We start from the raw sequence: 13,611 nt of genomic DNA on the forward strand, positions 1-13,611 counted from the left end.
CAACAATTTGAGTTGTGATAGCTTCAGTAACAGGGAGGGATGCACAGCTGGCACTACTGGATCAGAGTCTGTGCTGATCTGCCAGAGGTGCACAGAAATTGCCAGTGGCTTAAATGTTCCCTGGAAATACAAGGCCTTGAAAGGACTTTTGATAGAGATATTAATAAAAATAAGGAAGCCCCTCAGAAGAAATGTTTCTGTGGCTCCTCCCTGAGCCACAGAGAGCAGGCATATCTGAGGGTATGGTACTCTCCATTTTGCAAATGCTGGCTATGAAGATGTGTTGCTTTTTTTCTTCCCCTTCTCTTTTTCTCCCAGTTTCCACTGACAATAACAAAAACATTTTATTAAAAGAAATTGCAGCACTGGGGTGGATGAAATCCACATAAAAGGTCTCTACACCAGTTTAGCACTTGCTTAACCCAGTGAGTTAGTGACATTTGAATGCCCTTTGAGAGGTCCTGCTTGATGTGGGTGAGAGTCATTTCCAGCTCAGAAAGGTCTGTGCAGCAGTTATATTGAAGCTCCCAGTGCAGGGCCAAAGCGGCACTTGGCAGGAAGACCGCTTGCCCTGCTTGCACACCCGCACCGTGGTGAAGACCCCCACCACACAAGCGGGATGGCGATGCTCCGCAGGGCATCCTGAGCACTGTGCTGAGGTTGGGATAAGGACTGCCCTGTGCCCCTGCGCTGGCTGGCGTGCGGCGCCCCGAGCACAGCTGTGGTGCAGCTCCTGCAGCTTTGTTCTCATTTCAAGCTCAGATCCGTTTGGCTTTGCCATCCAGACTAACAATCAATCACACAGGCTAAGCATCTGTGATTTTCCCACTGCACGCCCTTCGAACTTTGTTATTTTTAGCTCTCTCTGTATTAAAGAGAAGTATGCCTGCATTTCTTCCATTAGAAAAAATGCATCCCCTCATTAGAAAAAAAATCCATCACAGCTATTGAAACTGTTTGCCTGCTCTAACGCATTTAACCTGCGTGTAACTCATTTCCTAGCATATACATCAACAGCATAACTATAAACATTAAAAGTATCTGCAATTATGACTGCTTTTTGCAAGGAGAGTCCTTTGTCTTCGAAGACAATGGGAGCAGTCCCACCAGGCAGGCCTTGGCCTGTGGTGGGACTCTGATACTCCCCTGGTTTTTTTGAGGTCATCATACACTTCTCCAAATACAGCTACAAAATCAGTCACATCCCAGACTTGTTAACTTGTGAAGGACAAAGAAAACCATCCTGAGTAAACATGGAACTGGACACTCTCTTTCAGGAATTTGGGGATGGGATTTTCCGAGGAGACCAGTACTGGCCAAGGACTGTCCTGCAGAAATTACGGACTCTGTCAAGGCTAACAAGACACCTTCCATGCACCTCAGTCTAGGCAGGACTGGGTTCATCTCTGGGTTTTTCAATGAAACATTTTTTGTATCTGAAGAAGTGCATGATCTCACCTCCCATGAGATTTCACAGAAATGGGATCTCATCTAATACCTTAAATTTAAAACAGGCAACAATGGCTGCAAATTCCAAGAATAAAAAATGAGTAACTAAAGGGGACACACAGAGAAAAAAAATTATTGGCCTAAGTGGGTTGGGTTTTTAGGGGATTTTTGCTTTGGTTTGGTTTGGCCACTGAATCAAATGGAAACTGGGTCAGGACCTAACTGTAGCATGACACATTGCCTTCTGTGGTAATTACTGGCCAGTGTTGGCGTTATAATGGAGGACACCACACACTGACAATTCGCAAATACTGGAAAATGCAAGAATTTCACAATAGGTCACATGTCACAGGCAATACTCTTGGCAAAAACAGTAATGACAAATATAGCTAAGCTTTTACACCAGACTTTGGTATGTGAGTAAGACATTATATCTACTAGAGAGAAGAACAGGAGAGTCATCTGTGACAAAAGTTTAACAAATACCAACAGAAAGCAGTGGACAGCAGAAACAGTTCTTCAAGCCTGAGTGTACCATTTGGTGCACATGCATTTGATCTTGGTTTGAGTGAAAGAATGAATGATTTCCAGAGCCCAGATAAGCGGTTGGCCGACTGCCAGTTTTTCCCAGGCACCTCCAGATAAAGAGGACGCACATACAGGCCGCTTACCTTGCTTGGAAGACTCTCCCAAATGCTCCTTCCCCAATATCTCTCACGTATTCAATATTGTTCCTGGGATACTCCAAGCTGAGCAATTTTGGATTGAGGAGAAGGGGCATCCGCTGGTACATCGGGTTGGGGTGCAGCCGGTCCAAGAGGAGCTCAGAGGGCAGAGTGGTGAGCGTCGGTGTCTCTGACTCTCTGCAATGACAGAGCAGTTTTCGGTCAGTGTGTACACAGCCCTCAACCAGGAAAGAACTATGTGCACCTCCTCTGGGGCTGGTTTCTTCACGATGGAAAAGGAAGGTGCAGCAGGGCTGTCGGAAGACCCTTGCAGCAAGGCATCATGTCATGTCCCCAAAACAGTCACCAGACCACCTTCTGCTCTGGCACAGGAACTCACCAGAGCTTGCACTGGGCTGCCGCAGGCAAAGGGAGGGCTGCTCCCCGCCCCCCCCCCCCCCCCCAGGTGTTTGCAGTACTGTGCTCTTAGAAACAGGCAAGCCCTTTTTCAAAGCAGCATTTGCTGCCTTGAATTAAGCCCCGAGCTCTACCTTTTTTTGTTTTTCCACTGCTTTCGCCGACGGCAGCAAACCAGGGTGACAATGCTGAGGAACACAACCAGGGCAAAGCTGGAGATGATTGAGATGATAACAGTCATGGAGTATGTAGGGGAAAAGGGAGGAGGAGGAGGGGGGAGATGTGGAGTCTCTCCATTTGGTTTTCTTGTTCCTAGTGGTAGCGATGCTGTAATGCAAACAAAATCAGAAGGTTATGCCTGTGCTCATTTATAGGGCTTTCTCTAAGAGGTATTTACGGAGTCAGCCTCATGTCCTGAGAATTACTGACATTACAGATACAACTGTATGACCACATGAGAGGACCGTACTAGGGAAGCCTAGTTTGCAGAAAGCAAAACACATTTCTGCTTGCCAACTGTGAAAACCCAGGATCTGGTAAAGACCAAGACACAGTTTCCATTGAGCTAGGAACACAATTTTGGTAAGGAATGTTTGCAAGAGTTACAGATGGGAGATCACATCTGATGGTCTCAACAGTATTCAAATATAGTAATGTCTGCAGTGGGAAAGATCAATGGTCTACAATGTGGACCACAATGTATCGTGTGTCCTAAAAGGAATCTGCAGGGAGGAGTGTATGACCAAGTAAGTACACAGTGATACTTTCCTGAAATATCCCCTTGCCTCCAACAATTTGCATCTCAGCATCTTTATGGGGCAAATATGTTAAACTAGTGTAAAATACATTTGGCTGTATCATTAGAAAAATACTATTCAGGTAGTCAACTACTGAGTACTTTCTGAGACATTCTAGAAAATGCTAATCTGTACATGCAGTGATTGAGAACAGAAAGAAATTTAAACCATTCTTTTTAAGGTCAGCTAAACTGATACTGACTTGCGTTCTCTTAAGTCCACAGCACCCCTGTTCTGTGTGCAAGCAGAATTGTCTTATTTCAAAACACTGAGATCCAGAAACTCTGCACCTTGGATGAAATATGTTTCAAAAATTGTTCTAGTCTTTGAACAAGAAATAAGGGGAAGACTTAGTTTCAGCATCACAGAGCGAAGATGTTTCTGTCTTCTTCAGATTTCTTTTTAGTTAGAATTGGTTTTTATCATTGAAAAAAGTTGCCAGAACCAAAGCAACTTTGGAAAATAGCCCAAAACTCTACTCTCTCCTCAAAATACAGTGTGGCAAATCCATTTTTGATACCACAGGAAATTCAATTTCATCCTTTGGCCTTAATATAATCCAGGGCAAGGTGCTCAATTTGCGTATCTTCATTTTCCCATCTTTAAGGTGCACATTACACCTTCCGGTTAAATATGCTGAGTGAATCTATGAGAAGGACTAGGACTGGCTGAATCCAGAAGACAGAACAGATCAGTGTGGCTGTGAGCATTCGGTATGCAAACATCTTGCAAATGCAGTGGCAGAAATCATAAATTGCAGTTGCCTACCATCTCCACAGGGAGACACGCTGCAGTATTCCCAGGTCACAGATGGGTCTTTTGTGTAGCACCAGGGACGTTCATTCTCACCTCCTGGATTGCGGCAGTAATTCTCAGCATCAGACAACTCAGGAAAAACTTGAGGATTCCTCCTGTGCAAATGGGGAGCCTTGGGGGAGGAAACAAATTGGATTAGTGTTTCAGTATAATTTTTCCTGCTGGTATTAGCAAAACAAAACAGAACAAAACAAAGGATCAAAGAAAGGCAGAGGTAAAACAGCCTTTCAGTAGCCTGCCAGAATGACAGAGAGCCCATCTTGCCATGGGAAGGGGAACTTGCAGATTGAAGTATGGAAGAGGGTTTGAAACACCAGTGAACTCAAGAATGAAGGCAACCTGTCCCCCGCTCAGCCCTTCCACTGTGACTGGGCTGCCTGGCTCTGGGAAACTTTGGAAAAGCAGACCTCGAGCATGGCTCTCCATTTGGGGGGTCTCACACTGATGCGCACCTGGTCACTCCACTTCTGGCAGGGAATGCCAGAGGCCGTGATGTTGGCCCAGCCCTGGTAAAACTGGCCATTGCCACTGTAGCAAGTCCCTGAGGAAAAAAAAAACCAAAACACAGGGTCAAGGCATCTCAGGCCATGTCCTGCAGCAAGGACTTGCAAAAGTAAATTTCACATCATTGCATGAGAGCATGTGGCAATTAGCAACAGCTCTGAAGCGCGTAAAAGGACCAGACAACTGCAGGCAGGGAACTGCTTAGCCTGTTGTTCACACTTAAATGGATTTTGAGCTCAATACATAAGATCAAATCTGGTACAACTCCAAGAGGGAACTGGAGCTCTTCCAGATTGAGAAAACAGGCCGTGCACCTGCAATGGTTGCGCCACATCTACCTAGTTCACAGCACTTCCATGCAGAAAGTGCAGAGCGGGACCACAGTGAAGCCACCCATGCCAAACCAAGGCAGAAAGCAAATTGCAGCACTGATTGCATGATTTCCAGCCTGCAGTCTTACAGGGGAGCTAACAGGAAGACACCCACATTCCTAGGGTAGGTAGCAGAGAGCTGGGCTTCATAAAGTCCCAGTGATACAGTGGTATCTCTCCTCCCTGCCTCTGTGCAGTGCTTGTCCTCTTAGACTGAATGTTTGGAATCAGCCTATGGTTTCCAGCATGCATGGAAACAACACAGATCTGAAGGAATAGTATCAGTATAAAATAATGCTCTTTATAATGACGAATGTGTAGTTCAGTTTCCATACACAAGGCTTACTCCAGCTGCAGAAAAATTAAGCAGAAAGCCTTGAGAGAATTTTACTGCGGGAACATGTTCCCAAAACATAAATGTAGACACCACCTGTCCTCACAGGAGACTTTAATGCATGCTGGCATAATCTAGGAAGCAGGAAGACAACAGAGGGAATGCCATCTTATAGACTTTAACACATGCTAGCTAATCTTATGTAAACTCTGCTGACCAGGGGCTAGAATTCTGGTTGATGGCATGCATTAGGGTCCACTGCATTATTAACCTTGTTAGATAAATTAACAAGCCAGCAAACACTGTTGTCATAATTTTATTTTCTGTTGTGTTCTTGCAGCTCAGCAAAAAGAAAAACAGGAGGAAACCTGACCTGTTTTAAAATAAAGATTTTTTTTTTAAGCAAATCTTTTGCAGCTTCATGAAAGCTTTGTATAAGTTTTGATCCAAGTTTGAAACAAAGGCTATGTGTTTTGTCCTGTTTCTCCTGTTGGAGGAACACAGTAAATGCATCATGATGACTATCTGCTCTTTTCTTCTTGCATTACCCACTGTGCTCAGGTTTGCAGTTATGGGTCTTCTATAGACCCTTAGCTTTCTGAACTTTCACGAGGCACTACACATCGGTAGGTAGAAACACCACCATAACAATATTGGTCCATGTGAGTGAGCTCGAACACAGGATCAAGTTCCTGTAGCCCAAGACATGCGAATACCTCAGTATAGGAATGGCCATGGACTTCATGAGCAAACTTAACCCATAACAAATGCAAAGTAAAGATCTAACTTGGACTTCTTCGACTTATATGTAAGCTACCATGTTATGCCTTACATCTGCAACAAGCTAGCAGCCCCCACATAACCAGCACCTGTAGCTCTGCAGAGGTGTAAAATCTTGTTAAGCTGCCCTAGAACAAAGTTGTGTGTCTAGGCCCAGCATTTTAAATGTCTTGCTTTGAGAGGCAGGGAAAGCAATGCCTGAAACCTGCCTCATGACTGAGCTAGTAACCAACATGAAAAAAACTTTTGCACAGATCTGAAATAAACGTCAATGTGACACCTTAGAGGAGCAATATGGAGAGCTTTAGGGGCAACAGCAACACTAAGAAAGCACCCCTAAGTCCTTGGTGGCCTGGAAAATGCAGACACTCTCATACATGGTCTTGCTACAATGAGGACAGAAGGAATAATAAAGATGGTCCAACAGGGCTTTAATGAATAACTTTGATGGGCAAAATAGAAGATGGCTTGGTTCATGCTCCCCAAACCTTTGTACACATAACAGTGGCTCTAAAGTAAAAAAAAGAGGGGGCAGTATCACTAAAATGTTACCGTTATGTCTCCCTGATTCATGACTGAATAGTGCACATCTATGCAATGCCACCCTGGGAAAATACTGCGAAAGCTGAACAAAAAGGTCACACATTTACACAAGAGACAGAGGCCATGTCCTGAACTTGCAAACATCCAAGGGGAGGCTGAAAGCATCCCATGAATGCACCACTCATTTGCTGGCATCCCTCCCTTGTGGTCCTTTCTCCAGGGAGGGGATGGCTGCAGCTGCAGGCTGTAAGCATTGGGCAGTGACGCTGGAGTGTCCACAGGTTGCCAAAGCCCTTGTCTCCCAGGTGTGCACCACCAGGTGCCTGGGGCTTGGGTGGCCAGGTGGAGCCAAGGCCTTCCCATGAAAGAAAATTCCCCAAAATTCTCAATTTCACTTTTTTTCACTTTCTCTTTCCAAGCAGAAATTGCCTGCCACTGCCAAATCTACAGACCTCGCCTGCTCAGAAGCATGGCAGGAGGGAGGTCCTTCCTTCTTCCAACAGGACAAGTTCAGTGGCTGAGCTTTAAACTCCAGTTGCATGTCAGCTGGAAGAGCTGGATGTGCATGTTTCAGCCGTGACCAGCAGCAGGGCAGGAGGCCAGCAGAAGTCACAGCAGTGCCACAGGGGATGGCTGGGTCTTGCCATTGGTTGTGGGGGTCATGCAAGAAACAGCCAGACTTCAGAGATAATTGGAAGAGTACTGGGGCCTTTTGGGTCTTGCAAGGTCTTGCAAGGCCAGCCTGATGTAGGTAACCATGTCAGTAACAGCATATAAGGCTGGGGTGACCTCAGTAGCAGTGTCAGAAATACCAAATATGGGTAAAGCAAAACTAGAAGCAACGGGTAGAAAGAAGGGGAAACAGTTGGAGGGAAGGGTACCAACTAAAAGCACCATGTCTCTCTAATCGGCTTCAACAGCTCCAGCCCACGTTCTCCCCAAGCTCTGAAGAGCTGGAAATGTGTTTCCCTATGCCTTGAATGTGGAAGTTCAGGCATTCCCTGGTAATAACCTGAATCCAGCCAGCCAGGACCAGAGCAAAACACAAAAATGCTGTGCAAGCTGCATCTTCAACAAAGAATATCATGCCCACCTCTAGAAACATAGAGCCTGGAGCAGCCTACTTACTGGTTATATTCTCCTTCTTAAAATCTGTAAAAAGACAAGACAAGATGTAAGGAGGGGTTGTCCAGAATGTGATATAACTGGGTGCTTGCTTAGGAGCATGCAATGGGAAAAAGTTCCCTCCCAGCAGTGCTTAAGCAGCTTGTTTCTTTGCAATGGCAACTGAATGGCAATTTTGCCAACATTAAGACTGATTTTGGCAATGAGATTGTTATGACCCTCCCAATAAAGAGACAGGCTTTATTCACTTGAAGGATTTTTCCCCCACCCCAGTCAGATGAGACAGGCAAACAGATGATGTGACTGTCACAGTTCTGTGCACAGGCACTGACAGGACGGTACCCACCATCAGCCTTTACTTTAGTTGTAAATTATGGATCACATCCTTCCCCCTCCCTCATCAAGACCACAGCTTTCCGGACAACGGGCAGCCTGTGCCACCTTACCAAAAAAAGGGATGCGGGTGCAGGTGCTGGGGTCCTGGTGCAGGCTGGGCAGCCTGTTGCATTCAGGAAGTGTGAGCAGCATCAGCCCTGGCTTGTAAATCCCCTTCTGAGAGTTTTCCTCCATTGAGAGCCATTCCTTAAAGCAGTAGAGATCCTTTACAGCAAGGCAATTCTCTCTACATTATTTTGCAAAAAACAGTGAAATACAGCAGTCAATGTCTTGATAACAATGGCTGCACTTAGCAGTGGTGAGCAGGGGTTGTGCAGGCTGACAGAAATCCATTAACTGTGCTGTGCTTCTTTAAGCCAGTCTGTCTGGCTCATAAACCATAAAGGAAACTCTGTATAAAATGTAACAGCTTCCTTTAGGAAACCCACAAAGCTGCTTTTTTAACTAGAAGGGTTATGCTCAAAACACAACACACATCACAGTCTGTGAAGAGTTCATTCCCATCTTTTCCTACAGATTCATTGTCATCTTCTACTAATAAACATCATGTCTGGGAGTTAGCATTTTTCAGCACATTCTAAAAATCTTACCTATCTTCTGTAAATTGTACATTAAAGCGTCATCTATTAAAGACAGGGGTGAGCTACAATTCTTAAATCTTCTTAAACTAAATATTTGCCTGTATTTTTAATCTCACAGAATCACCCATTCAATTTTCTTCTCTCCTCCACAGACAACTTTCAGTCCCTTTTTAATCTCTCAGCTGTCTGCAGCAAAACCTTTACTGTGCCTGGTAAAACAAGACACCTGTCTCCTACCCAGTGTATTACCTCCATAACACTGTGAAACATTGACTGACAAGAAGTGCTTTGGATGTTTAAATGTTGCTTAGATCAGAAACTGTTTGTGAAGAAGGCCAAGGCAGAAATACCTGCTCTATCAAAAAAAAAAAAAAAAGACAATGTATGCATGATTTGCTTATTTGTGTACTCATTCCTGAGACCCTGAGTTGCAAAATCAGCTTTAAGGTCATGTGCAGTGATTACTTTTTCTGAGCTCAGCTGAAGTCCTTTACGGATTCACATCCTTCCCAACCATCACACCGTGATGCAGAAAGGTACTGCATCACTGCAAATGGTGAAAGTTTTTGCCAAATTCATCACCTGGTGGGCTGATATAGTCTCTTTACTTATACAACTGTTCTGGCAAAAGCAGATGGCCATGAGTTTCGGCGATTACTACCAAGACTGCAAACCCTCTAAAGCACCTGAAGGATGGAGGCCATTGGGAATTCTACGAAGGCAGCAGCTTTTCTGCAACAGCAATGGATGCCCTTCAAGTCTGCAGGCTGAAGCCATCGAAGCCCAGCTGCCACGTGCTTGGTTTCAGCCAGTGCTGGTTTATTCCTTCCTCACTTCCCCGAAAGCCAGAATGCAGCCAGATGGGGTAATTTATCTTTTTTATGTTAAACAACATGTGGAACAGGAATGACCTTCTGAAGTAAAGAAATGTTTAGCAAGACAAATGAGAAAATCTTGCATTTGAAGCGCTTGGAGATCTGGATTGCATTAGCTGCCTTCACTCCTGAAGCCTGACCATCGTTAAACAAGCCCCTTATTCAGTGTGCAACTGCAAAATGCGAAAGACCATTCCTCTGCAATCCTGTCCATTCCAGCATTAAAGGCACGTTATCTTCACCCACAAACCCACCCCAGGAGCACGGTGAGGCAGCCAGAGGGAGGGATGGTCAGTCTCCTCAAGCTGGGTTCATACCATTGTTATAACACTTAATCCTCAGCAGCGAGAGCTTGATGAGATCATATGCAAAGATTACTAGAGATTATTATTAGAAATTTTATGTCATGTAAATGACAGATGGACAAAGAACAGTAGCAGCAGGAGAGGACAAGTGGGTCAGTAGCGTTTCAGGGACCAAAAAGGACTGTTTAAGATGAGGTGGGGAACACAGACCCGGACAAAAGTGAGATGTTTCCCAACACGACACTGTTGCTTGCAGCTTGGTCACTTCATATCAGCAGTGGTTGAAACAGAAATTGAGGGGTTTTCTTTTGCTCTTACAGAAGCAGCAGATGGTAAAAGGTATATATAATCAAGAACTATGAGATGAGACATCACTCTCCCTTAAAAACAGGAAAACTCTAATTTTTTATTCAAATTGCATCCTAATTTATATGAAGTGAAATATTGCCCACATTTTCTTCTGTTTCACTTCTTGTTCTACCCCCTGATTATTTTTATGAAAGCTTTACTTAGGCTGTTTGTCAGTTGTTATTCTTGCTAACTAGCTTCCAAACCAAAATGAACATAAAAAATGACATGGGGAGAGAAAAAGTGGTGCAGAGAATAAATAACAAGACAAAAACACATGGAAATATGTCAAGCGAAGCATGTCCCTCAAAAACTGGAAGAAATCTCTGGCCTGTGAGATAGTTAAATTCTTATTCATGAAGTATTTCAGCTGAAAACTGGCGCAGTCTAGCCAGTTTCTGCAGAGGTATAAAGTTGTCAGTAAAAAGCAGGTAAGATAATTGGAAAGTAACCGAGACCATGTGAAATGTGTTCAAGAGCCCCCAGAGGTCTCAGCTGTTCAAAATACATATTAGATATCTGAGTTATCAAAAGGAGTATTGGGTTAGGGCTTTGGAAGAACTGTTGTCCAGCTGAATTGCTCTGGGAACAGGAAACGGGAAGGATGCCGTTCCAGGGCTTGTTATGAAGAAAGCTGCATTTAAATCTGCATTAAAATCACTGGGGAAAATCATTAAAGGGGGAAAAAAACATAACATTGACTCATGGATTTGAAGGAAAATGATGCCAGGTAAGTCCATTAAGATTTAGATATATTTGCAAATGCTGTACCTGTTAGCTCGAGATCAAGTGCAGATATATGCTGATTTATATCACCCTGACTTCAAGTGCAGGTCTTCAGTCTAATCACCACAAGTCCTGGTCCTGCAGGGCCACTCATGAGCAGGGTAAATGAAGCAAGACCCAATCTCACTGAAATGTCTTGTGCAGCACTGTGCAAAATCCTTAGCTGACAAATGTGCTGTGCATGTGTGGCTTAGATACAAATACTGTCACACATCTTGAAAAAAGGCAGAGAGATCATGTAGTAAAGGGCACAATGACAAAGAGCAGAACAACAAGGGGGCAGGGAGGAGTCTGCCAGCAAAAAGCAAGTTTCAGTACTTGGCTGCATGATTATCTGTGGATACTTGCACATACACTCCTTTTGTAGGATATATAGCACTACTGTGCTGGTGGAGGAACACCAAACAGCATAGGCACCAAATAAAGGACAGAATATATTGTCAAGCTTCGTGCTGGGATTTTCCTCTGTGCCTTCGTTTTAGAGATATTAAAGGAGGAGCAATCAGAAAGGTCCAGATTACAAAGACAACATGCTGCTTATTGTCCTAAAAAGCCCCTACATAACTGGAAAAATAATTGCCAGTAGACTACACCTGGCCCAAGTCCAGCTGGTGGTGTGCTTGCCAAGTCTGCATAGAAGACTTGTATTTTAGTTGAGACAATAGAGTTGGGGCTGCTCTCCTGAGAAACACAAATCTGAATAATCTGTTTTAAGATGCAGTTCAGGAAGGGCAAAAGCAAAGTACTGAACTTAGGCAGGGGTGTCAGCTGTCCAAACGTGAAATGGGTAATGACCAGACAACAGTCCTCCAGGGGCTGAAAATTGATATTAATCAGATGTGGCCAACAGTTGTGTTAAGAAAAAAGAAAGCTTCATCCTGAGATACCTACATGGGGCTGTCCTCTGCAAGGCACACCAAACAATGATTGTTCTGTTATAGTTAACACTAAAAGAACCTGGGCTGGAGGCTATATATGTTTATTGCTTAAGGGAAGATGAGGAGCAGAAGCTTCAGAGGCTGGAAAAACAGGACCTATGGGCTTAGCTTGGAAAAAAAACTGCTTTATTCTAGTCTGAGAAGTTGGGGAAGACATAAAATCTCACTGCAAAGAGGAGGGGAAGAAACTCGTCTCTGTGGCCATGGTGGGAGGACAGGGAACAACGAGGGAAGGGCTGCTCAGGAGGTTGCATGGGGAGGGAGCAGTGTCTCTGTCGCTGGGACGTGTCACACAGACACCTGTCAGCAGTGGATTAGCTGTAGTGGGAGATGCTTTGGACTCCTCGGGGTCCCTGCCAGCCCTGTTTCAAAGCACATTTCTCTGCATATGGTAGGATACAAGAGCCAGATGCAAGGTTTGGTTTAGCAGGTACAATTACACCGGCAGTGTCTATGGTGTTGTCTTTTTTTTGTTTCATCTTCGTTGTGGTGGGAAGTGCTGAATGATTAGTGTATTGCCTTGGCCAGATTTTTTGCACACACTGTGACCATATTTAGTTAAAATCCAAACAAGCAATTACTTTTGACAGTAATGATGAGCACATACTGACCTAGTAAGATTTAACCAATAGCAATATGTTAATTATTTAAATCAATTATGTCATTCAAATGGATATTTCTTTTCAACACTGTCCACTGAAAGCCTGATATAACACAGACATCTGGGCCTGTAAGTCAGTCTGTGCCCTAGCAATGAGCACAGAGAGAGCTGGATCAGGTCATCTTTGTGCATACAGAGGAGAGAGCAAAGGGAAAACCCATGCAAACCTAGAGGGCCCATTTTCACTCAGTGCTACTGCAGGTCTGGACAGATCCTCACCAGTCCCCTGCTGCCTACACATCCCCACAAAATGAAAGTGAAAGATGAGCTTTTTTTTTTTCATTTACCTGCACACTGGTTTTGGAGCTGGCCCAGCTCCCGAGGGATTGCACTCCTGGAAGATGTAGTTACACAGCAGAGACTCAGCGGCCGGCTGGCAGAATGAACTCACCATTTTCAGTTCAGTCCAGGCAGTGTGTACAAGCAGCTCTTGAGTCTCCTCTGGGTCAGCATAGGAGGAGTTGAAGAAAACAAGAGCATTCTTCGCCAAGATAGCACTACACACCTCACCTCTGTATGTGCTGCAGTAGCCTGCATCACCCTTGTACAGCTTGCTGTCGAGGACAAGATCATACACACACAGTAAACTCACAGACCTAAACACCTGCAGGAGCAGGATGCCTAGCATCTGTTTCTGAATAAAGTGCCATCTGTAAAGCTAACAGAGGGTGGAGGGGAGGGTAGATGGTTATAACCTCTAAAAACAGCTAATACCATCCAAAAATGAAACTTTTGCAAGGATCCCCAGTGTGAGCACAGGGCCCTCCTGGTGAGCTCCATGGCTGAGGCTCTGGCCGAGGGTTGCTAGCATTGTAAGTGGGCAAAAAGACTGAGCAATCATGCACAGCTGTGACCTAGCATGGCCTCTCACCCTGCCCCCAGGGTGGGAATGGGGAAAAGTTTTGTTTTCCTGCTTCCCT

General features: G+C 44.6%; 1 protein-coding gene across 1 annotated transcript in view; it reads right to left on the reverse strand.

Moving 5' to 3' along the window:
• The window catches only part of MUSK (muscle associated receptor tyrosine kinase), a 58,443-nt gene that overhangs the window by 10,253 nt on the left and 34,579 nt on the right, over positions 1-13,611 (reverse strand). The window contains exons 9-15 of the mRNA XM_009923116.2: positions 12,979-13,245; positions 8,248-8,423; positions 7,805-7,828; positions 4,597-4,685; positions 4,097-4,256; positions 2,666-2,858; positions 2,121-2,312 (exon numbers count right to left, since the gene is read on the reverse strand). Of these exons, the coding sequence (XP_009921418.2) occupies positions 2,121-2,312; positions 2,666-2,858; positions 4,097-4,256; positions 4,597-4,685; positions 7,805-7,828; positions 8,248-8,423; positions 12,979-13,245 (1,101 nt within the window). The remainder of the gene's footprint in view (positions 1-2,120; positions 2,313-2,665; positions 2,859-4,096; positions 4,257-4,596; positions 4,686-7,804; positions 7,829-8,247; positions 8,424-12,978; positions 13,246-13,611) is intronic.

This window comes from Haliaeetus albicilla, chromosome Z (assembly GCF_947461875.1).
Source record: "Haliaeetus albicilla chromosome Z, bHalAlb1.1, whole genome shotgun sequence".
Lineage (NCBI taxonomy): Eukaryota > Metazoa > Chordata > Aves > Accipitriformes > Accipitridae > Haliaeetus > Haliaeetus albicilla.